The sequence below is a fragment of the Pan paniscus genome, chromosome 1, assembly GCF_029289425.2.
Source record: "Pan paniscus chromosome 1, NHGRI_mPanPan1-v2.0_pri, whole genome shotgun sequence".
NCBI lineage: Eukaryota > Metazoa > Chordata > Mammalia > Primates > Hominidae > Pan > Pan paniscus.
In genome coordinates, this window is record NC_073249.2 from 22,408,464 (window position 1) to 22,435,158 (window position 26,695).

General features: G+C 34.7%; 1 protein-coding gene across 22 annotated transcripts in view; it reads left to right on the forward strand.

Moving 5' to 3' along the window:
- The window catches only part of CDC42BPA (CDC42 binding protein kinase alpha), a 331,921-nt gene that overhangs the window by 190,163 nt on the left and 115,063 nt on the right, over positions 1 to 26,695 (forward strand). For 19 of the 22 annotated variants that reach the window (XM_034947986.3, XM_034948052.3, XM_034948013.3 and 16 more), the window contains exons 12-14: positions 8,412 to 8,545; positions 15,425 to 15,667; positions 15,917 to 16,027. In XM_034947986.3, the coding sequence (XP_034803877.2) occupies positions 8,412 to 8,545; positions 15,425 to 15,667; positions 15,917 to 16,027 (488 nt within the window). The remainder of the gene's footprint in view (positions 1 to 8,411; positions 8,546 to 15,424; positions 15,668 to 15,916; positions 16,028 to 26,695) is intronic. The other 3 variants (XM_034948065.3, XM_063596253.1, XM_003814935.6) reach the window with 1 other exon arrangement.

Sequence of the window (26,695 nt, forward strand, 5' to 3'; positions counted from 1 at the left end):
AGTCAGATGTGCAAAATGAGGAGTTTTATCATTTTAAGTATAGTGCTCCAGGGGTAGGCCTGACTGAGAAGGTGACATGTTAGCAAAAATTTAAAGAAGGCAAGGGGTTTAGCCATACAGTTATCTGCAAAATATGTGTTCCAGGCAGAAGGACTAGCCGGTGCAAAAACTCTAAAATCAAATGTGCCCCAGGTGTTCAAGTAAAACAGAGAGTACTGGATGGCTAGAGCAGAATGAGCAGGCAGGGAGAATGGAAGGAAATGAGAACTAAAGGGGTGAAATGGGCTTCTTGCCTGATCAGTAGAGCCTTACTGATTGTTGTAAGGTCTTTGGTTTTTACTCAGAATGAAATGGCAGTTTTTTGCAGGGTTTAGAGGCATTACATGATCTGAATAAGCAGAGGGATAGGAAGAGAGAGCAGAAGGTACTATTTTAACGAGAATGGTGAGGCCTCTCCAGAAAGGTAGTTTTAGGCAAAAATAAGTGAAAGAGAAGAAATAATCTAATGTAGCATCTTTTATAAAAATGACTATTTAAAATGCCATATTAATACTTTGTTTATATTAAATATATGGAGATCTTAACTTTGAGCATAATTTATGAATGCTATTTTGTGTTTTTAAGAGGCTCTCCTCCTAAGAAATATCTATATATCTAATCTCTGTTACTTTATCTTTCCAAAAGTAAGTTATTGTAGATTGGGAACATGATAAGTGAATCATGGAGTTTGCTTTGGTACCAACAATAACATTAAGAGTGCCACTGAATGTCTGTGTTAGAGTTGTATGACACTAAAAAAGCAGTAGAACAGAAGACCAGCTAGAATGGTCAGTGATTCGTCTTCAGAGAAGCGATAGCGATTTGGAAAACTTATACATAAGCATATCTCTCCTCTTTTTAATAGTAGAATGTGGCTTTGAATGGCAGTAGCTTTTGAAAGCTTGCTAATTAATTTTAAAACTGCCTTGAAATAGATGGTATTGATGTAAAATATTCAAATCAACAATCTAGTTGTTATGTCATTCACTAAAATAGTTGTGAGCTTCTTTGTTAGCTCTATGTAAGAGCTGAATTTTTAAATATTAAAACGTTTTGCTGTCATTCACAATAATGTTCTGGCACTATCCAAAGGAAACCTTTGTTGATGTCTAACCCAGTATATATAGAATAATAATAAGTAATTTCATTTTCTGAGCAATTCCAAATGGTATCGTATTTTTAATTTTATTGTTCATGTGTTTATTGTAATATATAGAAATATAGTTGATTTTTATATGTTTATTTTGTATTCTATAGTGTTGCTGAACTCACTTATTAGTTCTAGGAGGGTTTTTAAAAAATAGATTCTTTGGGATTTTTAATTCTGACAATCATGTCACCTGCAGGTGGGAACAGTTTTATTTCTCCCTTTCTGATCTATATGCTTTTTGTTTCCTTTTCTTGCCTTATTGCAAGAACTTGCAGCACTGTGTTAAAAGAAGAATGATGAGAAGAACATTCTAGCTTCTTAATCTTGGGGAAAAGCATTCATTTTCCTCTGTTTCTGTACTTCTAAGGGTTTTTAAAATCATTAATGGGTGCTGAATTTTGTCAGATTCTTTTTCTGTATCAATTGATATGAACATACGATTTTCAAAAAATAACCTGTTAGTATGGTGAATTACATTGGTTGATTTTAAAGTATTGAACCAGCCATACATCCCTGTTGTAAACCATGGTCATGGTGTACAATTATTTTTATATATTGCTGAATTCCATTCCTAATATATTTTTAAGGATTTTTGCATCTATATACATGAAGGATATTAGTCTTTAGTTCTCCTTTTTTTTCTTCTTTTTCCTTTCTTTCCTTCCTTCCTTCCTTCCTTCCTTCCTTCCTTCCTTCCTTGTACTGCCTGTTTTCTCTGTCAACATAGCTGGTGGCTCCTGTCACCAGCAGCCACCAGAGGCCTGAACAAAAGAGTACCAGCAGGGGATCCACCTGCATGCATCCTTTCTGAAGCAACCTTGCAGTCAGGAGTCAGATTGCTGGTACAGTGTCAATGACAACCTCGATGTGAACATTTAAGAGTTTTTAGTACTTACAGACCTTGTGGCACGTGGCGCGCCTGGAGGCCACACACCTGGAGGTCAGGGAGTGCAGGGAGACAGAGAGCTTTGAGCAGGAGAGCATGGCAACTAGCAGTATATATTAGGGAATAGGGTGTAGGTCACTTTAAGTTTGTAAGCCAGTGCTTGAATGGTCCCCTTAGAGGAGGCAGCTGGAAGGCAGGATCCCAGTCTGCTAGGTGGGAGAGATGTCTCCTGCTTGAGCCCCTTGGGTGTGGTGTAGAACTGGAAACTGCATCAAGAGTGACTAAACCCTGCCTCTGAAACAAGAAAGCTAAACCTGCATTCAAAGTGGATGCTGAGGCAACATAAAATTATTATAAAATTATACATTTATTATAAATTTATGATTTATTTTAAAGTAAAATTAAATATGCTATAAATTTGTAAATACAGTTGATCCTTGAGCAACATGGATTTGAACTGTGTGGATCCACTTATATGCAGATTTTTTTCCCAACCAAATAGAGATTGAAAATACAGTATGCTTTGGATCCGAAACCCAACCCAGGTTGGAGGTAGAAGTCCAGGTTCCCCGTGTGGTTTCTACTGACAATGTGTGAGGGGAGGCTTGTCGTCAGCCAGTGAGGGTTAATGTCCTGTCTTTTTCTGACATAACTTTTTTTTTTTTTTTTAAATTTGGAGACAGAGTCTCACTCTGTTCCCCAGGCTGGAGTGCAGTGACGCGAACTCAGCTCACTGCAACTACCATCTCCCAGGTTCAAGCAATTCTTGTGCCTCATCCTCCTGAGTAGCTGGGACCACACCCAGCTAATTTTTTGTATTTTTAGTAGAGACGGGGTCTCGCTGTGTTGACTGGGCTGGTCTCAAACTCCTGTCCTCAAGTGATTCGCCCTCCTCAGCTTTCCAAAGTGCTGGGATTATAGGAATGAGTAACCACACCCAGCGTTTTTCTGACACCACTCTTGCAGATGTGTTTGAGCATCTCATTATAGCCTCATGAGGTTGGAAATCTAGCTCCCCCTGCACTTGTCCATTGTTGACATTGGTGACATGGGGCCAGTTTTTTTTTTTTTCTGTGATGTTTATCTCAAGTAGAATTATTACTTTCTATGAGTTGTCTGTCTTTCTGGTCTACCCCTTTCCTAATCCTTTGGCTAGAAAGAGCAGGCTTTTGTTGGGGCTTTTTCTCTTTACAGCTGTTATTTATGGGTTACCATCTTCTTTAGCTCTAATTCTGGGATATATGAACCAAGAAGAAACCCCAGAAAAGTCACCGTTATGTTGTTTATCAGGTCCCAGTGTCCTGAGGAAGTTTTTTTCTTCACATTTCGGAGTCGTCTTATGTTTGTTTTATGTATGATGTCTAGGGTTTTAAGTTATACTTAAAATGGGAAGAATGGGAAATATATCTATTCCTTCTTCCCAGAACTTGAAGTCTCCAGAGTAAGCTTTTAAAGTATAAGTCTGTTGAGGTCACAGCTTCAACATACCTATCTTCAGTGGATCCTCATTGCCTCCAGGATAAAGTAGAAATTTCTCAATTCTAATACAAGGCCCTTCATTATTATGCATGTATTTGCCTCTCGAGCTTTGTCTCTTGTTACTACTTCCTTGCCCAGTGATTCCAGCCATGCTGAATCACCCAGTGATGCTCCACTTCCTTCACATACTGTTTTTTTCCTACCCTTTCTTTCTTTCCTTCCCTTTTTTAAAAAAAATACAAATTGAAGTCTCCCCTTAGGACCTGCCTGATGAGTAGCCCCAACTTTAATTTGGCTCTGAAGAAAAAAATATATATACCTTCAAAGAAAAAATATATACCTCCAAAGAAAAATACATACCTCTGAATAATATATACCTCTGAAGAAAAAAAATATACCTCCAAAGAAAAAATACCTTCAATCTGTCATTCCTCCAGATACTTCTTGAGCAAAGTCTTTGTGTATACAAATACCCACCATTAATGACTGTTTCTCTTGTGTTTCCCAGCAGCAGTGTTCTCCAATATTTTTAAGTTTCTGGAAAAAAATGCGACAGTTTTATAATTATTGACAACTTCTTTTTAATATTTGCTTCTTTACCATACTCTGAGCTTCTAAAGGTTAGGGGTAGGTTATAGTAGGTTTTCCCACTATATTCCTAGTGCCAAGCTTATTGCCAGTATTGTATAACTGACACTATATATATATTTGTTGAGTATCTGCAGACAAAAATAAAATTTTTTTAAAATAAAAAATTCATACCTCATTTAATATTTTTGTATGAGAAAATAGAATTTTTTTGTTTCCTAAATGAAAAATTTATTATAATCTATAATGTACTTCTGAGACTCTCGTTCTTATGTTGCCTTGAGGTTGGGGATATGTGCCTCTGTGTACTGTTTCTGTTTCTCCAACCCCAAACTAACACACACACACTCTCTCTCTCTCTCCCCTCCCTACCTCCTGTGAATAGGGGCATTGATAATAAAGGAGCCTATTTTTACTGATTATAATTAGAAATAAAGTTTCTTCGCATCTCAGAAGAGTTACATAATGGGAAAAATGAAACTATCCATCTTGTGGATCAGGGAGATGTTTTGGTTATTCTGCCAACCTCCCGCTGGCTCTAGTCTTAACTCCTTTCCAGTTTATAGTGTTCCACTTTGAATACTGCTTTAATCATGCCCATTTTTTGACCTCAATTCCTATAGCACATATAGCCTGCCACACAATTTGCATTTGATTTTCTACTTTATTATTTTTTTAAAGAGTGTTACTGTTGTCTAACTTACCTCCTTCAAGACAGATTCCATGTTTTATATTTCTCTTCCATGCCATACGGTGCCAAGAAAATAACCCCATATGTATGATGCCTTCATTAAGTCCTCATTACTAACAAGTTGAATTTTATAGTCCTAAATAGCACCCGTGAGCTAAGAACCATTTAGTTGGTATCAGCTAACCCAGTTTCGTAGTACTGCTTTTTCTTTTGAGACAGAGTCTCATTCTGTCACCCAGGCTGGAGTGCAGCGATGCAATCTTGGCTCACTGCAGCCTCCGCCTCCTAGGTTCAAGTGATTCTCCTGCCTCAGCCCTTCTCGAGTAGCTGAGTTTATAGGTGTGTGCCACACCTGGCTAATTGTTGTAATACTAGTAGAGATGGGGTTTCGCCATGTTAGCCAGGCTGGTCTTGAACCCCTGACCTAAGGTGATCTGCCAGCCTCGGCCTCCCAAAGTGCTAGGATTACAGGCATGAACCATGGTGCCCGGCCTAGTACAGCTTTTTCTATTTGTTCACTATAATTAGTTTTTAACAACTTTATCTAAATGTCGTGGCTAATTGTGTTGGATATTTATAATAGTCTCTGGATTTCTTTCAGAATTATAGCCATATTTGCTATTTGTTGTAGTGAAAGTAAAGGCTCTGCTGCCTTACTCATTTTATAGTATTTGACCAAAGTTCAGAGCATTCTGGATTTTTCGTGATATGGGGTTTTCATCTTTTGGGAATGCAACATTCTGTGTTTTCCAAATTACAAGTGCTGTGTTTCTCTCCATAATGGAGGATTTTATTAAATATTAGGGGAGGGGTTATCTTTTCCAACACTTCTTAATCTAGTACATTATTTTTTACTTCTCATAATTCACATACTGTTGTTTAAATGAATGTTTTGAGCTTTTTTCACTTTTGAAAAGTGTCTGAAGTATAAAACAGGGAAATTTGACATATATTCTCTAACAACTCCATTGCAAAGCAGCCAGAATGAAATGGCTGTGGTGAAAACTAAAATTAACACTATATTGAAACAAATCAGTAAAAATATCCTTAAAGCTTTTAGAAGCTATCCCCTGTGATATCATCTGTTATAAACTTTATATGATAGAGAAATTTTATGAAATACTGAATTTTTTGTTTCTCAGAGCTGTTGAAATAAGTCAGTAACGATAATTTCTGAAAAAACAACATGTTAGAGAAGAACACTTCAGAAGTAGAAGAAAGAAAGTGTGCTCAGAATGGATTACTAAATGTACCATATTGCTACTCTAAATTGATTTTCCTTAACCATAAGATTTGATTAAAATGAACCAGGAAGTGACAGAAATCAGCTGCCTTACAGGCTACATTTTTACTCTTAATTATGAGAAATAACAAAAGTAAATTAATATTTACTTTAGAAATTGTTGAAATCCGGGCAAGGGGCAGTGGCTCATGCCCGTAATCCCAGCACTTTGGGAGGCTGAGGCGGGCGGATCACCTGAGGTCAGGAGTTTGAGACCAGCCTGGTCAACATGGTGAAACCCCATCTCTACTAAAAATACAAGAATAAGCCGGACGTGGTGGCGAGTGTCTGTAATCCCAGCTGCTCGGGAGGCTGAGGCAGGAGAATTGCTTGAACCTGGAAGGCGGAGGTTGCAGTGAGCCGATATCACACCATAGCTCTCCAGCCTGGGTGATAGAGCAAGACTCCGTCTCCAAAAAAAAAAAAAAAGAAAAAAAAGAAATTGTTGGTATCCTAAAAATGTTAAAAACTTAAACTAGAAAATATTTAAATGTGTTTGAAAGAAATTGATTTAAATAGAAATATTCCCATATGAAATGCCAAAATTTGATAAAGTGATAAAATACAGTTTTCTGAATATAAGACTAAACACCATGATTAAGATTAAACACCCTATGATTTTTAGTTTTCTTCACATAAGCATTCATTAATTGATACTGTTCAGATACTATGAAAACCAGTTAATACAACTTTACATCTTCAAAAGTTAACTATGCTATTAATAACTATACTTTCAAAGTAGGTTTTAAATCTATCAATTTATTGCACTGATATCAGTTATTTATGGAATGTAGAACTATACAATGCATGATACACTAATACATTTAAGTAATTTTTAGACTCCAGGATTCATCTACACAAGTGAATTGCTCTTCCCAATAGGACTAACATATTAACACTGCTTCATTTATTGAAAGCATCAGTCTCAACAATATACAACACTTTGTGCACTGGTTCCCACACATTAATGTACAAATGAATGACTTGAGGATACTGTATAGATTCTGCTTCATTAGGTCTTGATTGGGGCTTGAGATTCTCCATATCTAAGTTCCTAGGGGATGCTCATGTCACTTGTCTGGGGATGGTACTTAGAGCAGGGATCCCCAATTCTCGGGCGACTGACTGGTACCAGCAGACTGGGCCGCACAGCAGGAGGTGAATGGCAGGTGAGTGAGCATTAGCGCCTGAGCTCCACCTCCTGTCAGATCAGCGGTGGCATTAGATTCTCATGGGACCGTGAACCCTATTGTGAACTGCTCATGCGAGGGATCTAGGTTGCATGCCTCTTATGAGAATCTGACTAATGCCTGATGATCTGAGGTAGAACAGTTTCATCCCGAAACCATCTCCCGGACTCCTGGGCTGTGGAAAAATTGTCTTCCACAAAACTGGTCCCTGGTGCCAAAAAGGTTGGGTATTGCTGACTTAGAGTAATAATGTGTAAAGAACAGAAAATATCCAGAGCAGAACCGATAATGAGTGTTGTTTAGATTTCTCTGTATCACTGACTTCAATTCTTTACTAGTTTACTTTTGATACCAGGAACATTTCCTATCAATTTATTACATTTTGAGGCATAGGTTAAAATCAATAATGTTGTTTCTTAAAAGCCCCTCTTATCTGAGAATGTTAAACATTATTTAATAACATTATCTTGTAAGGTGGAAAAGTCAGTGCAAGATTTCCTGGGCTCTAGTCTTAGCTCTGATACACATTTTGCAATGTGACTGTAGGCAAATTATTCAACGCCCTGAGTTTCTTCATCTGAAAAATAGGAGAATTGATTTAGATCAGGAGTTTTTCAGATATTTGCTCTTTAGAAATCAGAGTTTATTCTTCATATAAATAGTGGTGAAACTAGACTGAGTGATTTGGAACCACCCTGTTAGAATCAAAACCGTCTTACACGGTAATTTGACTAACATCAGCACTAGGATGCTTACCAACACTGCAGTAAAACTTGCCTTTTTTTTTGGTTGGTTTTATTGTTGCTTGTTAGTTTTAAATTTTTAATTTTTCCGAAGGTGCTGTTTTTGGAAGCATGCTTTTTTTTTTTTTTCCTAATGAGTATGTAAGGCATTTTTGCACATCTTCACACTGGCATACGCCATTCACCGTCTTTACAGTGAACTGATAATGCATTTAATTTGTCAAGAGTCATACTGGTATACACTGTCAGATCTAACACTAAATTGAAAATACCAATTTTAAAAAAAATTTTAGTTGTTTTACCTTAGGTTCAATCATTTGCTTTTATACAAATAGTAAAAGAAACATTGTCTTTTGTTTTTAGAATCAAGTCATTTGGAACAGCAACTTGAAGAAGCTAATGCTGTGAGGCAAGAACTAGATGATGCTTTTAGACAAATCAAGGCTTATGAAAAACAAATCAAAACGTTACAACAAGAAAGAGAAGATCTAAATAAGGTAAAATATGTGACTAGATCATTAAAGCTTTTTCTCTATTTTGAATCTTGTATAATAAGAATACTGAAAGCATTCATAATGAATTGCAATAATACATAGTATATTTTATCTTCTTAAAAGTTGGTCTAAAAATTTAGGATTATTTTGGTGTATGTTATTTGGTTAGTAGCTAGAAATTAAGAAACTTTATTGAAGCTTGAAAGTTCAGAATCTTTTGTTCTTTTAGAAAGTTAATAGTCAAAGGACTAGATTAAAAGAATGTTATTGAAAAACATGAAGAAATAAGAAAATAGTAGAAACTGTTTAGCATCTATAGAAAAAATTTAAAATACAGGCATATTTTCATTATAACTTACTGATATGAACATTCTTAAAATATTATAATTTAAAATTTATTTGGTGATTTAATTGTTTTAAATGTCAGTTTTTATCTTTCAAAGCAGCAGAGGTAAATAAGCTAAAGTTATTTTCATAAGAACTTTGTGAAACATTTAAACATTATTTTAAACATCAAAAAAATTTATTGATAGCTAAGCCTCTGTAACACAGCCCAATAGGGTAAATAATATTCAAGCACTAGAGAAAACACTTTTCTTGAACCACATGCTGCTAAGCACCGTGACTTTCATTAACAAATAGAAAAATGTTGGGACTAATACTAGCCATTGCAAACAAGAAATCAGTAGTTTATGGCATAGCATAAGTTGTATTCAATGATGTAATATATTAATATAATGCACTGATAATATAGAATGAATGAAGTCCTCCTGGGGAAGATTTGAAAGTCTTGGTGCCGGGAAGGAGATGGAGGGAATTAAAAATAAAACAAATAACCTTTAGCTGATGAAACTAATCAAAAGGACTAAAAGAGAACGCTATTAAAGAATAGATTGAAATAGACCAGTACATTTTTACTTTCTGCTTAATGCGATTTCAACCAATTTTTTTGTATAGGTCCATTTAAATTCATTGCCAATTTAATAATATTTGTCATTTAAAACTGTTAGTGTTCTATTCGCTTTAATAATATTATAGTAATATTAATGGTTTACCATTTTTATTGGTAGGATTACTCAGCCAAATTTAGTTAACATAATCGGCGTTATGCTTCCTGCTTTCTACTCTTCTGAGCGATTTCCTTGGAAATCTAAAGAGAAGGATCTTGGATTCTTTCTCTAACCCTTTGGAAAGAGGATGAAAATCAGATAGCTAGATTTATAGTGACAGGTAGTCACCAATTTTTAATGTTTTAGTATTAAAAATCCTTTTTATATATTTTGAGAAGATGATAGTGCTGACGAAAAGAAACAGATTATACCAATAAAGGACTTTGAGTGATTTGCTTAATACCCTATAGGCAGTAGAAAATGATTTTTCTCCACATTCCTTGCCAACACTTGTTATCCTTTGTCTTTTAAAAAAAAATAGCCATTCCAATAGATGTGAAGTGACAGCTCGTTATGGTTTTGATGTTTACTTCTCTTATGACTAGTGATGTTGAATACTTTTTCATATACCTATTGGCCATTTGTATGTCGTCTTAGAGAAATGTCCACTGAGGTCCTTTGCCCATTTTTTGATTGGGTTAGCAAATATTCTGATTTTTTATAATGCCAAACTGTTTTCTAGCATACCAACTTCCATTTCCACGAGTAGTGTAGAGTTTCTGTGTTCATATTTCCAGATTTATTACTTTTGGCCAATCTAGTCTAAATTGCGATTTTAGGTTTTAGAAAATGTTTGGTTGTGGTCTTAATTTGCATTTCTCTAATTAGTAATGAGGTCAAGTATCTTCACATGGGTCTATTGTCATTTACATTTCTTTTGTGAAATGCTTCTTAATATCTTTTGTATATTTTTCTGTTGGGTTTTTTTCTTACTGGTTATAAGAATTCTTGGAAATATTTGGGCATTCTAATCTTTTGTGAGTTATATGTGTTACAAATATCTCTCAGTGGCTTATCTTTTTGCTTTTAGGAATCTTTTTATTAAAAAGTGTTCTTAGGTTTGTTGTGGCCAGATTTATCAATATTTTTATGGTTAGTGTATTTGCTGTCTTGTATAAAAAATCTGAGATTTTAAAAAATTCTCCTAAATTTTTATCTTAAAGTTTTAAATTTTTAGGTCTGTATCTCAACTATTTTTTGAAAACTGTGAAGATGGACTTTTGATTAAAACTGCATTTAATCAGCTGGGCATGATGACTTATGCTTGTAATCCTGGCACTTTTTAGAGGCTGAGGCAGGAGGATCACTTGAGTCCAGGAGTTTGAGACCAGCCTAGGCAACAACAGAATGAGACCCAGTCTCTACAAAAAATAAAAAAATTAGCTGGGTGGTGCACACCTGTCATCCCAGCTGCTCAGGATGCTGAGGCAGGAGGTTCACTTGAGCCTGGTAGATTGAGGCTGCAGTGAGCCATGATCATGTCACTGCACTCCAGCCTGATCAACAGAGCAAGACCCTATCTCAGGGGGAAAAAAATGCACTGAATTTATAGGTCAATTTAGGGAGAATTAACATCATTACAATATTGTCTTTAAGTTCTTACTATCTATATTTATTACTATTTTTCTGAATATACACACAGATTTCCAGAATAGAACGGATTGTTATTACTTACATACAGCAAAGAATAACTACATGGCTCCCTTCTGTGCCAAGTCTTACCCCAAGAGAAATACCCTGAGAGCTGGCAGGATAAAACCCTACACATAAGGAGTCTGTGTTGTAAATGAGGAGCCTTGAAAACATTTATGCAGGTGCTTATATAGAGGAAAGAAGCAACTGCTTCCTGCTTTCTGAGAGAGTTCCTTGGAAATCTAAAGAGAAGGATCTTGGGTTCTTTCTCTAACCCTTTGGAATATAGATAAATATTCCCTCTGGAAATACAAGCCCAGAGTCTCCTGCTCCATCAAAGGAAGCCCCCTTGGTCCAGGCTTCTACTCTCTCCCACCCCACCTTGAAATGTAAACACATAACCTCCAGAAGGTAAATCTCTTAGTTTTCTCACTACTAAATCAGTTATAAGTTACTTTTTAAGACTTTCATTTAGCCCAGGTTTCGGTAAAATTTGTTCAAAAGGGACCAGCTGCAAAAACATAAAAGTTTCTCTGCATTCCTAAAGTCTTTTTATTTGTAAACATGATATCTCTCCATATATTTAAAGTTCTTTTAAAATGTTCTTCCATAAAATTTCATACAGAAAAGACTTTCATTTCTTTTCTTGTTTTACTGTATTAGCTAGAACCTCAGTACAGTGTTGACTAGAAATGATAATAGCAGGCATCCCCATCTTGTTCCCCGATTTTAAAGAAATTGCCTCTGATATTTCATCACTAATAATCATCGCTGTAAGTTTTTAATAATTTTTATCAGGTTAAAGAAGTTACCTTCTATTCCTATTTTGTTAATAGCTTTTTATTTAGAATGGGTACTGACTTTATTAAATGTGCCCTTCTGTGCTCTATTGATATGATTATATGATTCTTGTCCTTTAATAAGTTGGTGTGGTGAACTAAATTTGTAGACTTTTTCTGATATTAAGCCACTGTTATATTTCTGGGTTAAGCCCAAATTTCTTATAATACTGTGATAGTATAGATAACATTTATGCAGCAAATATCTGTTCTAATAGCACTGTTGTGAATGCTTTACATATATTAAATTATTTAATCTCCATCACAGCCCCATGAGTTAGGTGTTATTCTCATTTTATGAATGGTGAGACCAAGCACAGAGAAGTTAGTTCACTTGCTCAAGGTCATAGAAATAGAAAGTGGTGGAGCTAGATTTTCAGCACAAGGAGTTTAGCTCCAGACTTCATGCATATCTACTTTATATATCACTGGAACTGATTTACTAATTTTTAAAAAGGATTTTCACTGTTTTTTATAAGTGAGATTGGCGTGTTTTTTTTTTTTCCTCTTTTCTTTTTTTTGATATTCAGATTATACTGGTCCATAGAAAGAGTTGAATTGCATTGCTGCTTTTTCTCACGGACCAATGAGTTATTTATAAGTATCTTTTAAAATTTTCAATATATGGAGTTTTATCTTTTTTTGTTGACTTCTAATTTAGTTGCAGTGTCATTACAGAACTTGCTCTATGTGGTATCTGTTCTTTGAAATCTACTGAGACTTGCTTCATGGCATAGCCTGTTCCATTTTTAAAACATTCAATGTGTGTTCTTGAAAATAGTTCGTGTTCCAATTTAGAGAGCAAGCTTCTGTGTATGAAGCTTTTCAGATCGTCTTTATATTCACTATTTTTTTTTTGCCTACTTGGTTTATCTATTAATGACTAAGAAATTAAAATTTTTCATTATAGTGATGTTTACCAATTTTTCTCTGAAGTTCTAACAGTTTCTTTTTAATGATTTTGAGACTCTCTTATAGAAGGCACAAAAGTTTAGGATAATATTTCTTCTTAGTGTATTGAATTTTATCATTATGTAGTGATATTCCTTATCCTTAGTAATACTTTTTCTACTGAAGTCAAGATTTCATTTCTTAATCCAGTGTAATAGATGGCCTTTAACTGGTTACTAATGTATATGGATGTGTTTCTACTATCTTTTTTTCTGTTTGTCATGATTTTTGCATGCTGCTTTTTATTTCCTTTCTTCCCTTCTCAAAAGTTTTTAACTGTGGTAAAATACGTATAACATAAAATTACCATCTAAACAATTTTCAAGTGCACAGTTAAGTAATGTTAAGTGTATTTACATTCTTGCGCAGCAGTCTCCAGAACTCTTTTTGTTTGCAAAATCATTTATTTCTTCTTCACTGAAATTTGTTGTTGTTGACATTTTAGTTTACTCTCTAGTCTTTTGGTGGTTACTCTTGGCTTCTACCATGTGTATTAACCAAGTTTAAGTTTAAGTTAAATATCCTAAAACTATTTCCCACAAACAATTTAAAGACGTTTAATTTTACAGATTGAGTATCCCTTATCTGAAATGCTTGGGACCAGCATTTGGATTTTGGAATATTTGCATTATACCAATTGAGTATTTCTAACCTGAAAATCCAAAATCTGAAATGCTCCAGTGAGCATTTCCTTTGAACATCATGTTGGCACTCAAAATGTTTTGGATTTTGAAACATTTCAGATTTCAAATTTTTTGGATTATTCAAGCTGTATTACCTCTTTACAGCTTTATGTGTTGTTATTGGCCAGTATTTTAGCTGTTATCTTTTGTTTACTGTACAAAGTTAACATTTTTATAGTATAATCTTATATACACATTTGTTCACATTCACATTCATGTTAACCATTTTATTAGCTCTTCATTTCTCTTGCATTAGATATCTAAAATCTTTTTTTTTTTCCTGAAATAAAGCTTTACTGGTTCCTTTAGTGCAGATCTGATTATGGTAAGCTCTGTCAGTTTTGTTTATATGAAGCCTCAGACTTGAAAAGTAATTTTTGGGGTATATAATTTTAATTATCTTCTCATATCTTTGAAAATATTTTACCCTGTTTCTGTTGCTGTTGTTACTTCTTCAGTGTCTGTTCTTAGTCTAATTTTCCTCCTCCCCGCCTTATTTGAGGATGGGGAATAGGTGATTTGTCTTTCTTTCCCTCTGATTTCTTTACGGTCTTTTATTTCTCTTTGGTATTACCCAGCATCATTTTTTGAACACTTCTGGTTTGGGTTTTCTAAATTTTTTCTTGATTCATAAATGTAGAGCTTCCTGTGGTGATGGATGCATGTCTTTAATTTTAACATTTATATTTTTTCCACTTCTTTTCTTTTTTTTTTTTTTTTTTTTGAGTTGGAGTCTCACTGTATTGCCCAAACTAGAGTGCAATGGAGTGATCTCAGCTCCCTGCAGCCTCAGCCTCCCAGGCTCAAGTCATCTTCCCACCTTAGTAGCTACGACTATAGGTGCATACCACCATACCTGGCCTTTTTTTTTTTTTTACATTGTTATTTTTTGTAGAGATAAGGTCTCACAATGTCGCCTAGGCTGATCTTGAACTCCTTGGCTCAAGCAATCCTCCTGCCTCAGCCTCCCAAAGTGCTGGGATTATAGATGAGAGCAACTGTGCCTGGCCTTATGTTTTCTATTTCTAAATGTTCCATACAGTTCTTCTATAAATCTGCTTGATCATTTTTAATAGCCTTTTGTCATTTTTTCGTTTTTATTATTTCATCCTTTATTCCTTGAAACATTTCATATGTAGCAATTTTGTGTTGATATCTAATGATTTTAATACCAAGATACCTTTGATGTTTATTTTTATTGTTTTTGTTGTTTGATTGTGGTGCTTTGTTCTTTGAGTATTTTGGAATCTGTGGTTGTGAGCTCATTCTTGTTTGTTCTTAATATGTGAAAAATTCAGATTTCATTGCACTTCTTTCCCCCAAAGAAAATTTGCATTTCCTTTTGCTGGGAGGCAGGTAGTGGTACTGCCCTGAGTCCACTTTAGCTCTCCTCTAAGTTTCTCATTTTAATTAGGGAGTCTCCGGTTTAGTTTCTATCTCCTTGCTTCTGGCTTGAGGCGTAGCCTCCATGTCAAGGGCAACACTTGTTTTTTATGAAAACAACCTCACAAATATTTATTAAATTTCACAAATATTTATTTTGACCATCATATCGTTTATTCCTAAACTTTTTCCTCATTTGTGGAAACTAAGGTACTATAAGGTTAAATCAGCAGCTCCTGTGCATTTACTGTATTAGCATAAGGAATTGAGACTATATCAGGACACCATGCCGTTAATATCTGTTCAGAAGTAGTTTATTTCTTTTAATTTGTCCTAAGGTGAATAATTTTGGCTCTTCTTGACTTAATAATAGCTATTCTGATGGCCAAATTTGGTCTCTAGGTTGCAGAATTGGTAACTTATATTCTTTTTACAAAACTGTAGGAACTAGTCCAGGCTAGTGAGCGATTAAAAAACCAGTCCAAAGAGCTGAAAGACGCACACTGTCAGAGGAAACTGGCCATGCAGGAATTCATGGAGATCAATGAGCGGCTAACAGAATTGCACACCCAAAAACAGAAACTTGCTCGCCATGTCCGAGATAAGGAAGAAGAGGTGGACCTGGTGATGCAAAAAGTTGAAAGCTTAAGGCAAGAACTGCGCAGAACAGAAAGAGCCAAAAAAGAGGTTAGTAGTCAGGCAAATTTTGTAGTGCCCATGGGATAGTGATTAAAGCTGCTTTTTGAGACTAGTAATATAATATATAATTTTTAAAAATATTTTTAAAGTTATTTTTATAGTTTGTTAATATTATTTAATATGGATTTAAACATTTGAATTATCTTCCTGTTACAAGGTAAATTCTCATTGGGATAACTGTTTTGTTTGGAAAAAAATTATAACCGTAAAATCTGCATTTTTCATTCTGTTTTAAAGCTGGAAGTTCATACAGAAGCTCTAGCTGCTGAAGCATCTAAAGACAGGAAGCTACGTGAACAGAGTGAGCACTATTCTAAGCAACTGGAAAATGAATTGGAGGGACTGAAGGTATCTTTTGGCTTCACATTTATGAAGCTTAATTAATTTTCTTCTCTTTAGGCTTGTTAGGAGTGTTAGCTTGTATACTGTATTTGGTGTGCAGTGAAAACTAGCCTTTCTTCAAACCTACTATTCATAATTCTCGTTCTTACCAGTAGGAAGCTAATACAGATTTCTTAATTATGCTGAAGAAAATGGAGGACTATGTTTAGTGGGAAATATGAATCTATCAGGAGGGAGTTAGAATGTTTATGAAGACCTACACAAGATGTACTGGTAATCTGCATGGGAGTCATGGTTAGATATCCAGACCCTCTATATATCTCATAAATGACTCAGGAGAAGCTCAGGGGTAGCTTTGCAGACACTTGTGTCTGTTAGGATAAGATGATAATGGGCATAGTCTAAAACATCTCAGCAGAAGGTGCTTTGCAAGGGAAATTCTTGAGCCGTTCTGGAGTTAGACTACCTATTCTTAACTTCTTGCTTTCACCAGTTACTTGCTGTGTAACATGTAACATTGGACAGAACATTATGGGGCCGGGCACAGTGGCTCACGCCTGTAATCCCAACACTTTGGGAGGCCGGGATGGGCAGATCACTTGAGGTCAGGAGTTCGAGACCAGCCTGACCAACATGGCGAAACCCCATCTCTACTAAAAATACAAAATTAGCCAGGCATGGTGCGCACGCCTGTAATCCCAGCTACTGAGGAGGCTGAGGCAGGAGAATTGCTTGAACCCGGGAGGTGGAGGTTGCAGTGAGCCTAGATCGCACTATTGCACTCCAGCCTGGGCAAGAGCGAAACTCCATCTTAAACAAAACAAAACAACATTTAACCTCATTATACTTTAATTTTCTCCTCTATAAAACTATTTCATGTCACGAGTACATACATACATTTGTAAGCTGACACATTATAAGTGTTCAGTAACTGTTAGTATAATAGTATTATGTATATTACAGTGAGTGAATTAAGATCAAATTGACGTGATATTTTTACCATACTAAGTAATAGTCTGAATGTGGTATCTGCCTTTTATCTTTTTTGACTGGAAACTTTTTCCATCCTGTTTTCTCTGCTATATCTGTCAGCCCCCATTTCACCTACTTCTTTTAGGACCATGCTTAGTCTAGTGTCTAATTATCCATAACATGTAAGAATCATACTCCTTAAAATCTACATACTCCTGTACTGCTTCTTGGAATTCTGTTAATACCTGTAGCTTAGCTCTTATTGTAATTATTTATTTGCAAATCTGTATATTTCCAACTAAACTGTGACCTAGCTTATTGAAAACACAGACAGTTATATTGTTAATTTGGCCCTGGCAAAGGACCAGATATTTAATACTTGTTTAATAAACCTGTTAAGTTAATGAATGAATCATGTGGTAGAATTGGTCAGAGCTTACTTTGTCTGACAATTGAATTTCAGTGGTTGCAAGTCAAATTCCTTTGCTGTAAATATAAATATAAACTCTTGATTTTATTCTTGTTTTTGTTTTGGGAGTTTTAGTTCATCATGAATTCATAGTCCTGGTTAGCTTTACGAAGTAGAGATGTGTTTTCTATATACCTCTAGAGCAGGATTAGTATGTAGAAGTAATTACATCACCATCCCAGATACTTTTCAGTCAGGGCCTGCTTTGGGTGCTTTGGATGATAAGAATAATAAAGTACAAACTGGAAGAAATCTTAGGCATTATTTTTATTTGAGAAAATTGAGGGTCAGAAGAGTTAAATATTTTATAGTCATAAGTGATAGAGTACAATGTAAACCCAGGTTTTCTAACTTTCATTCACATGATTTATCTAATGGTTTGCTTTTTATTTTTTTCTACAATAAACATTACTTCATTGGAGACTCTGTATCATGTTTACCTACTTGCCAAACACATCTCTGTGTCATTTAGAAATTTGAGATAATATAACACCTACCTAGTAAATAAGTTAATGCATTTAACATGTATAGGCCAGAACCTGGCATGTAGTAAAGGGTTAAAACATATTTTGGCCCTTTTAAAGATTGTAGGAATCTTCACTTCATTGAGAATACTTTTGACAGACTTAAAGAGAGAAATAGCCCTACAAAAAGAGTTAAGGACTTCAATATCTCACTTCTAATAATGGATAGAACATATGCACACAAGATCAATAAGGATATTGAGGTTGTGAACACCATTATAACCAACTAGACCTAACAGATACAGAGTCAGCCCTTCATATCCATGAGTTCTACATTCGTGGATTCAACCAACCATGGATCAAAAATATTTGGAGGAAGAAAATTAGATGGGTGCATTTGTACCGAACATGTACAGATGATTTTTCTTGTCATTGTTCCAAATGTAAAACCTACTTATATAGCATTTATATCACATTAGGTATTGTAAGTAGAGATCGTGACGTTTTGATCAGCCACAGACTGCATATACAACAATGGTCCCTTAAGAGTATAACGGAGTTGGAAAAATTCCTATCATCTAGTAACGTCTTGATGATCTTGACCCTGTGTAAACCCTATATTAATGTGTGTGTTTGTGTCTTAATTTTTAACAAAAATGTTTCAAAAGTAAAACAAATAAAAATTTTACAAATAGAAAAAAGCTTATAGAAAATGGATATAAAGAAAGATAGCCAGGTGCGGTGGCTCACACCTGTAATCCCAGCACTTTGGGAGGCCGAGGTAGGTGGATCACTGGAGGCCAGGAGTTTGAGACCAGCCTGGCCAACATAGTGAAACCCCGTCTCTACTAAAAATACAAAAATTAGCTGAACGTGGTGGCGCATGCCTGTAATCCCAGCTACTCTGGTGGCTGAGGCACGAGAATCGCCTGGACCTGGGAGGCAGAGATTGCCATAAGCTGAGATTGAGTTACTGCACTCCAGCCTGGGTGACAGAGTGAGACTCTGTCTCAAAAAAAAAGATACATTTTTGTACATCTGTACAATGTGTTTGTATTTTAAGTGTTACTACAGAAGAGTTCAGAAAGTTTTAAAATAGTAAATAGCTTATAAAGGTATAGTAAGCCAAGTTTTTTATTGGATAAGTAAAATTTTAAAAATAGTGTAGCCTAAGTATAAAGTGTTTATCAGGTCTCCAGTAGTGTACAGTAATGTCCTAGGCCTTCATGTTCACTCACCAGTCACTAACTCATCCAGGCCAATTTCCAGTCCTGTTAAGTTCCATACATAATGCTCTATATGACATACCATTTTTTATTTTTTATACCTTACTTTTATACCATATTTATATGCGACATACCTTTTTTATCTTTTATATGATGTTTTTACTGTATCTTTTCTATATTTAGAGACACAAGTGTTTACTGTTGTGTTACAGTTCCCTGCAGTATTCAGGACAGTACCATACTGTACAGGTTTGTAACCTGGGAGCAATAGGCTATACCCTATAGCCTAGGTGTGTAGTAGGCTGTACCATCTAGGTTTGTGGAAGTACAATTTATGTTCACACAAGGACAAAATCACCTAATGAGATGCATTTCTCAGAATATTTCCCTGTCGTTTAGCAATATGTGACTGTAATCTAGAGGTGATTTAAAGTATTTGGGAGGATGTGTGTAGGTTGTATGCAAACACTGTACCATTGTATATATGAGACTTGAGCATCCGTGGATTTTAGGTATTCAAGTAGGGTCCTGGAATCAGTGCCCTATGGATACTGAGAGACAACCATGTATAGAACTTTTCACCCAACAACAGCAAAATATACATTCTTTTAAAGTACACATGGCAGATTCTCCAGGATAGACCATATGTTAGGCCAAAAAACATTTTAGTAAATGGAAGAAGACTGAAGTCGTATGAGGTATCATCTCCAACCACAATGGAATGGAGCTAGAAATCAATTACAGGGAAAAAAAAAAACCTGGAATGCTCAAAAATATGTAGAAATTAATGAACACACTCTTAAGCAACCATAGGTCAAAGAATAAATCACCAGGGAAATTAGAAAATACATGAATGAAAATGAAAATACAATACACCAGAACTTACAGATGCCATAAAGGCAGTGCTCAAGAGAGAAATTTGTAACTATAAATGCCTATATTAAAAGGAAGGACTAAAAGGGAAGAAAGTAAAAATCAGTAACCTAACTTTATATCTTAAGGTACTAGAAAAAGAAGAGCAAACTGAATCCAAAGATAGCAGAAGGAATGAAATAATAAAGAGTAGAGCACAGCTAAATAAAATAAAGACTAGAAAATAATAGAATCAATAAAACAAAAAGTTAGTTGGTTAGAAGTCAACAAAATTGACAGCCTTTAATTAGACTGACCCCTTCCCAATAAAAAGAGCTAAAGAGAGAGAGATGTTGCAAATAACTAAAATCAGAAGTATAAGGGAAAATTTTATTACTGACCAACAGAAAACAAAAGAATTATAAGAGGAACAACTGTATGCCAACAGAGTAGATAACCTAGATGAAATGGACAAATTCTTAGAAGGATACAAATAACCCAGTATGACTCATGGCAAAATAGAAAATCTCTGCAGACCTATAACAAGTAAAGACATTGAATCAGTAATCAAAAACCTTCTGACAGACCCTCCTGCACTCCACAACCCCACTCCAGCGGCTTGTTAAAAAAAGACAGGCCACCTTCTGACAAAGAAAAGTCCAAGACCACACCGCTTCACTGCTGAATTGAACCAAACACTTAAAGAAAAATTAACAGCAATCCTTCCCAAACTCTTTTTTGAGAAGGCATCTGTCGTCCCAGCTACTCCGGGGGCTGAGGCAGGAGGATCACCTGAGACTTCGGAGGTCGAGACTTCAGTGAGCCATGATTGGGCCACTGCATTCCAGCCTGGGTGACAGAGTGAGACCCTGTCTCAAAAAGAAAGGTACTTGAGACTTGAGCTTAAAATAAATTCACCCAAGTTCCAGGCTGCAAGATCAACACACAGCAATCACTTGTGTTTCTATAAGCCAGCACGAACAGTCTGCAAAGAATATTAAGAAAGCAATTCCACTTAACAATTGCATCTAAAAGAATAAAATCCCTTGGGACACATTTAACCAACTAAAAATGACAAAACATTGCTGAAAGGAATTAAAGAAAATCTAAATAAATGGAAAGACATCTCATGTTTATGAATAGTGGGATTTAATATTGTTAAGATGCAGTACTACTACCTAAAGTTATGTACAGCTTCAATTCAGTCCCTATCAAAATTCAAAGTCTTTTTTGCAGAAATAAAAAGCTGATCCTCAAATTCATATGGAATTGCAAAGGACCTGGACAGCCAAAACAATCATAAAAAAAGGACAAAGTTGGAGGAGTCATACTTCAGAACTTACTACAAAGTTACAGTAATCAAAACAATGTGGTACTGTCATAAGGATAGACATACAGACCAATAAAATATAATTAAGAATACAGAAATAAATGCATGTATCTATGGCCAATTAATTTTTGACAAATGTACTAAGTCCATTCAATGGGGAAAGAATAGTTTCTACAGATGTTTTGGGACAACTGAATATTAACCTACAAAAGAATGAAATTGGTCACCTGCATCACACCAGTTATACAAATTAACTCAAATTGGATCAGCAACTGAAATCTTACAGCTACAACTATAAAACTCAAGAGACCTTGGATTTGATAATGGATTCTTAGAAATAATACTGAAAGAAGAATTAACACCAATCTTTCTCAAACTCTTTTTAAAATAGAAGAGGAGGAAACACTTCCTAACTGATTCTGTGAAGCTGGCATTACCCTGAATACCAGAGCCAGACAAAAAAATCACAAAATTACAGACCAACGTTTCTTATTAATATAGATGCATAAATAACAAAAAAGTATAAATTGGGCTTTATCAAAATTAAAACTTAATGTGTATGGTATCAAAGGACATTATTAAGAAAGTAAAAAGACAGCTTAAGGAATGCAAGAAAATATTTGCAAATCATATATGTGATAACAATTTAATATCCAGATTATATGAAGAACTACAGCTCAACAACAGAAAGACAACTCAATCAAAAAATGGGCAAAAGACTTGAATAGACATTTCTCCAGAGAAGATATATATAGATGGTCAATAAGCAAATTAAAAAATGCTCAACATTACTAATCACTAGGGGAATTCAAATTAAAACCAAAATGAGATACCACTTCATATGTACTGGGATAGCTAAAACTAAAAAGAAAGAAAAAGAAGGTAGGTCTTAACAAGAAGGTAGAGAATTGGAACCCTTATATGTTGCTAAAGAAAGTATAAAATAATGTAGCCACTTTTGAAACAATGTAGTGGTTCCTCAAAAAGTCAAACAGAACTACCACATGATCCAGCCATTCCACTCCTAGGTATATACCCAAAATATTTGAACATAGGAACTCTAATAGATGCTTTACACAAGTGTTTATTGAAGTATTATTGCAGTAGCCAAAAGGTGGAAACAATCCAAGTGTTCATCAACAGATGGATAAAGAAAATGTGGTATGTAAATACAATGGAGTATCATTTATCTATGAAAAGGAATGAAGTCATGATACATGCTACAACGTGGCTGAATCTCGAAAACGTACTAAGTAAAAGAAGCCAGACACAACAGGACAAATACTATATGATTCCACTTATGTGAAATAATTTAGAATAGGCAAATTCAGGCCCGATGCAGTGGCTCATGACTGTAATCCCAGCACTTTGGGAGGCCGAAGCAGGAGGATTACTTGAGCCCAGGAGTTCAAAACCAGCCTGGGCAACAGAGTGAGACCCCATCTCTACAGAAAATTAAGAAATTAGCTGGGCACGGTGGTAGATGCCTGTAGTCCCAGCTACTCAGGAGGCTGAGGTGGGAAGATTGCTTGAGGTCGAGGCTGCAGTGAGTCATGATTGTGCCAGTGTACTCCAGCCTGGACAACAGAGTGAGACCCTGTCTCAAAAAAAAAAAAGAAAAAAGAGAATAGGCAAATTCACAGATACAAAGTAGAATAGAGGTTACCAGGGTTTGGGTGGAGTGGGGAACAGGGAGTTAATTCTTAATGGTTACAGAATTTTTTGTTGGAATGATGAAAAAATTTTGGAAATAGATACTGGTGATATTTATATAGCATTGCAAATGTAATTAATGCCATTGAATTGTGCATGTAGAATGGTTAAAATGGAAAATTTTGTTGCATGTTGTTTTACCACTTAAAAACTATTAATGCAGTATAACAAGATAATTGAATTTTACACTTTTCAATGAGTGATTTGTATGATATGTGAATCACATTTCAATAAAAAAAATTTTTTAAACTTTTAAGTTGTTATATATGATGCTGTGATGTTACTAGAGGTATTTTTTTTTCCCTATTGTGTTAGTTTGTTGGGGATGCTGTTGTGAAGTACCACACACTGGGTGGCTTAAAACACAGAACTGTCTCAGTTCTGGAGGCTAGAAGTTCAAAATCAAGATATTGGTATGGTTGGCTTCTGGTGGCATGCTGACAGTCTTTGGTATTGCTTGGCTTGTAAGATACATCACCCTGATCTCTGCTTTCATGTTCACATGGAGTTCTCCCTGTGTGTCTGTGTCCAGATTTCTCTTTTTATAAGGACGCAGTCTTAATGAATTAGGGGTGTGCCTTACCGTTTTGATTCGATTTACCTCTTAAAACCATATTTTAAAGTAAGGTTACATTCTGAAGTACTGGTGGTTAGGGCTTCAGCATAGGAATTTGAGGGTAACACAGTTCAACCCATACACTTACATTTTTCACTTAATAGTGTAATAAGCATTTTTACTTTCATTACCAAATTGTCACAAACATAATTTTAATGATTTTAAGTAGTTCAAGAAGAATTTTCACATACCTAGTTATTTCTATTTGTTATTACAAAATTATCACAAACATAATTTTAGTGATTATAAATAATTCAAGAAGACTATCTGCATAACCAATTTTCTATTGTTACCTTTAAAAATTCTTTGCAGTATTATAATTGCCAAAAACACCTTTATGCACTGCTTTTTCTGTATCATTTTCTTAGAACAGGCACCTAGAAACGAAGTTAGCGATTATTTTAAGGCTAATTTATGTGATAAATCCCACAAATCTTTGCAAATATGAGAGGCCAAAAAAGTTGTACCTCTTTATTTCTTGGTTTATTAGTGGATTGTTTTATTAATCATATTTTCTGTTCGTAAATTCTCTCTTTATTTGCTAATTTAATTTAGTAGTCTTAATGTTTTTCTTACCAATTCATAAAACTCTCTGCACAGTAAAAATTTTACTTTTTGAAGTATTTTCAGCAACTATTTAACCAATTTATCATGTATCCCTTAATTTTGATCTTGTTTCTTTTTAAAATTATAGAAGATTTGTTGGTTTTTCTCAGTGTTTCTTCTGTCGCTTCAAAGCTTGGCTTGTCCTTCTCCTCTCAGAGTTTTGATAAGTATTTAATTCTGCTTTCTTTTGGATGTTTGATGGGTCTAAAAATAATTAACTGTTTAATCTATTAGGAGTTTGTTTTGCTAAATGGTATGACATGAGATTGATTTTTGTTATTTTATTGCTAGCTGGTGATTCCAATTTCATTTATTAATCATTGCCTTACCCAATGACTGAAGATGTCTCATATATTGAATTAAATTATTTCGGGGAGCAGATCTGTCATAGTGTTACTTTAGTAAAGAGTTATAGTATGTTTTAATATTTGAAAAGTATATTTTCCCATGCACCCCTTGGTATTTTCTTTGACATTTTTACCAGTTTATTCTTATCCATGGAGTAGAAACATGTCTCCATGCCCTTCTATCTCCACATTTATAAAGAACTTTTAATTAGAATTATGTGGAAGATAACATGAAAAATATTGAATATGTACATTTAATCTTCCCTTTTAAATACTTTGTTTCAAGACTTGTAGGTTTCTCATATGAATCAGAAATTTCTCACTATTATCCTTCAATTAACAATGAAATTTTTGTTATGTTTATTGCTTATTTTAATATCTGGAAGTATTGATTTGTGTTTATCTTATATGCTATTGCTTTACTCAACTATCAATTCTAACACATTTCACTAGATTTATTTGTATTTTCTGGGTGAACAATTAAATAGAAATGATAAATATGTTATTTTTCTTTACAATATTCATTTTTTAAACTATTTTACATGTTGGTCAGAGAGACAATTTTATATGTTGGTCTGAAATGAATGTCGCATAAGAGTGGTAATGGAAGACATCCTTTTTGTTGATATTTCTGAATTTACTCGATGTATCTCTGATGTTTCACGTAAATAGTATTTTGATAGCTCAAAATGGATACTTTTAAATTAAAAGAATTACTGGTTTTTTTTATGTAATGGTTTTATTGTGGGACTTAGAGTAGTATTTGGAATTATTACTAGATTTTATAAAATGCTATTGGGTAGGGGTACATACTGAGATTATCATTTGGATTTTTACATACTGAGATTATCATTTGGATTTTAAAATTTAATCTATTAAAATAATTCATTTTATGACACATTAATAAGTTTGCTGACATTAAATTATCTTCGGTGTCTTCAATAAAACCTATTATTTCTTGATAGGTTTTTCTTTTTTACAGATGGTTTAATAATATCATTTGTGTTCTATTTGGCTTTTCACATTCTTATCAATAAGTGATATGCATCTGTAACCATAATTGTTGGTATCTTTGTTAGGTTTTGATTTCAGGGGAATTTTTTTTTCTTGAAACTTACTGTACATGCTGCTGCCATCCCAACAGTCATCACAATAAACAGAACATCAAACTAAAAGTGTTCTTTTCTTTAAGTAGTTAGAAAAATGCAAGAATAGTACGGGTCAGTGGTAAGTGCCACAGATGTCAATTTAGTTATCATTTTCATAGCGATGCTTCAGAGCAAGAATCTGCCTTGCTCTGGTTCTTCTCAAGTTAAGCAGACTTTTGCATGTTAGGCTGCCTCATAAACCATTGGACGATCTGGATCTGGCACATGAAAAGTATTTTTTCGATAAATGGTTAATATTGCAGTGGACACGCCAGGGCTATTTCTCAGGCCCACATCACTTCCTTTGCTCTTTTTAAATTATATACTTCAAATATGAAGGAGTCAGGGTATTTTTCCTTCTACTTTAAGTCAACTACGCTTACCAGTTTTTATTGCCCTTATGACTGACTTCAAAAAAGAATACAGTGACCTCCAGATCTTGATTCTTTGTTGTCCCTAAACTTAAGTGCATAGATTCTTTTAGTTTTAAAAGTTTTATTGCAACTGGGGAGACAGATAAGATATAACAAATTAATGACCTTTGGAAAATTACAAAGCTTAGGAAATCTTACAGTCATAATCTGTAGTCTGTATGTTTCTGTTTACCCTTTAGGCAGTACCTGGAAGAATCTTTGGACTTTACATTTTCTTTTCTTTCTTATTACTGAGAGGATATTTCAGCCTTATTTCTAAAAAGGTAGATTTCAACCCAATTTCTTCTCCTTCTTAATCATACCTAAAAGTGAAGAGACCTACCATTTTTTTTCTAGTGTAGATATGAAGGAGATGTTAGTTTAGACCTCTGCCATTTCTCACAGGACTATTGCAAAAGGTTTCTGTCTTTATTTTTGTACATTCTACTCTACCATTCCTTTGCCCATTTTAATTTTTTTAAGACACAGATGTCCTTAAAACTTTTTATCAGTTCTTC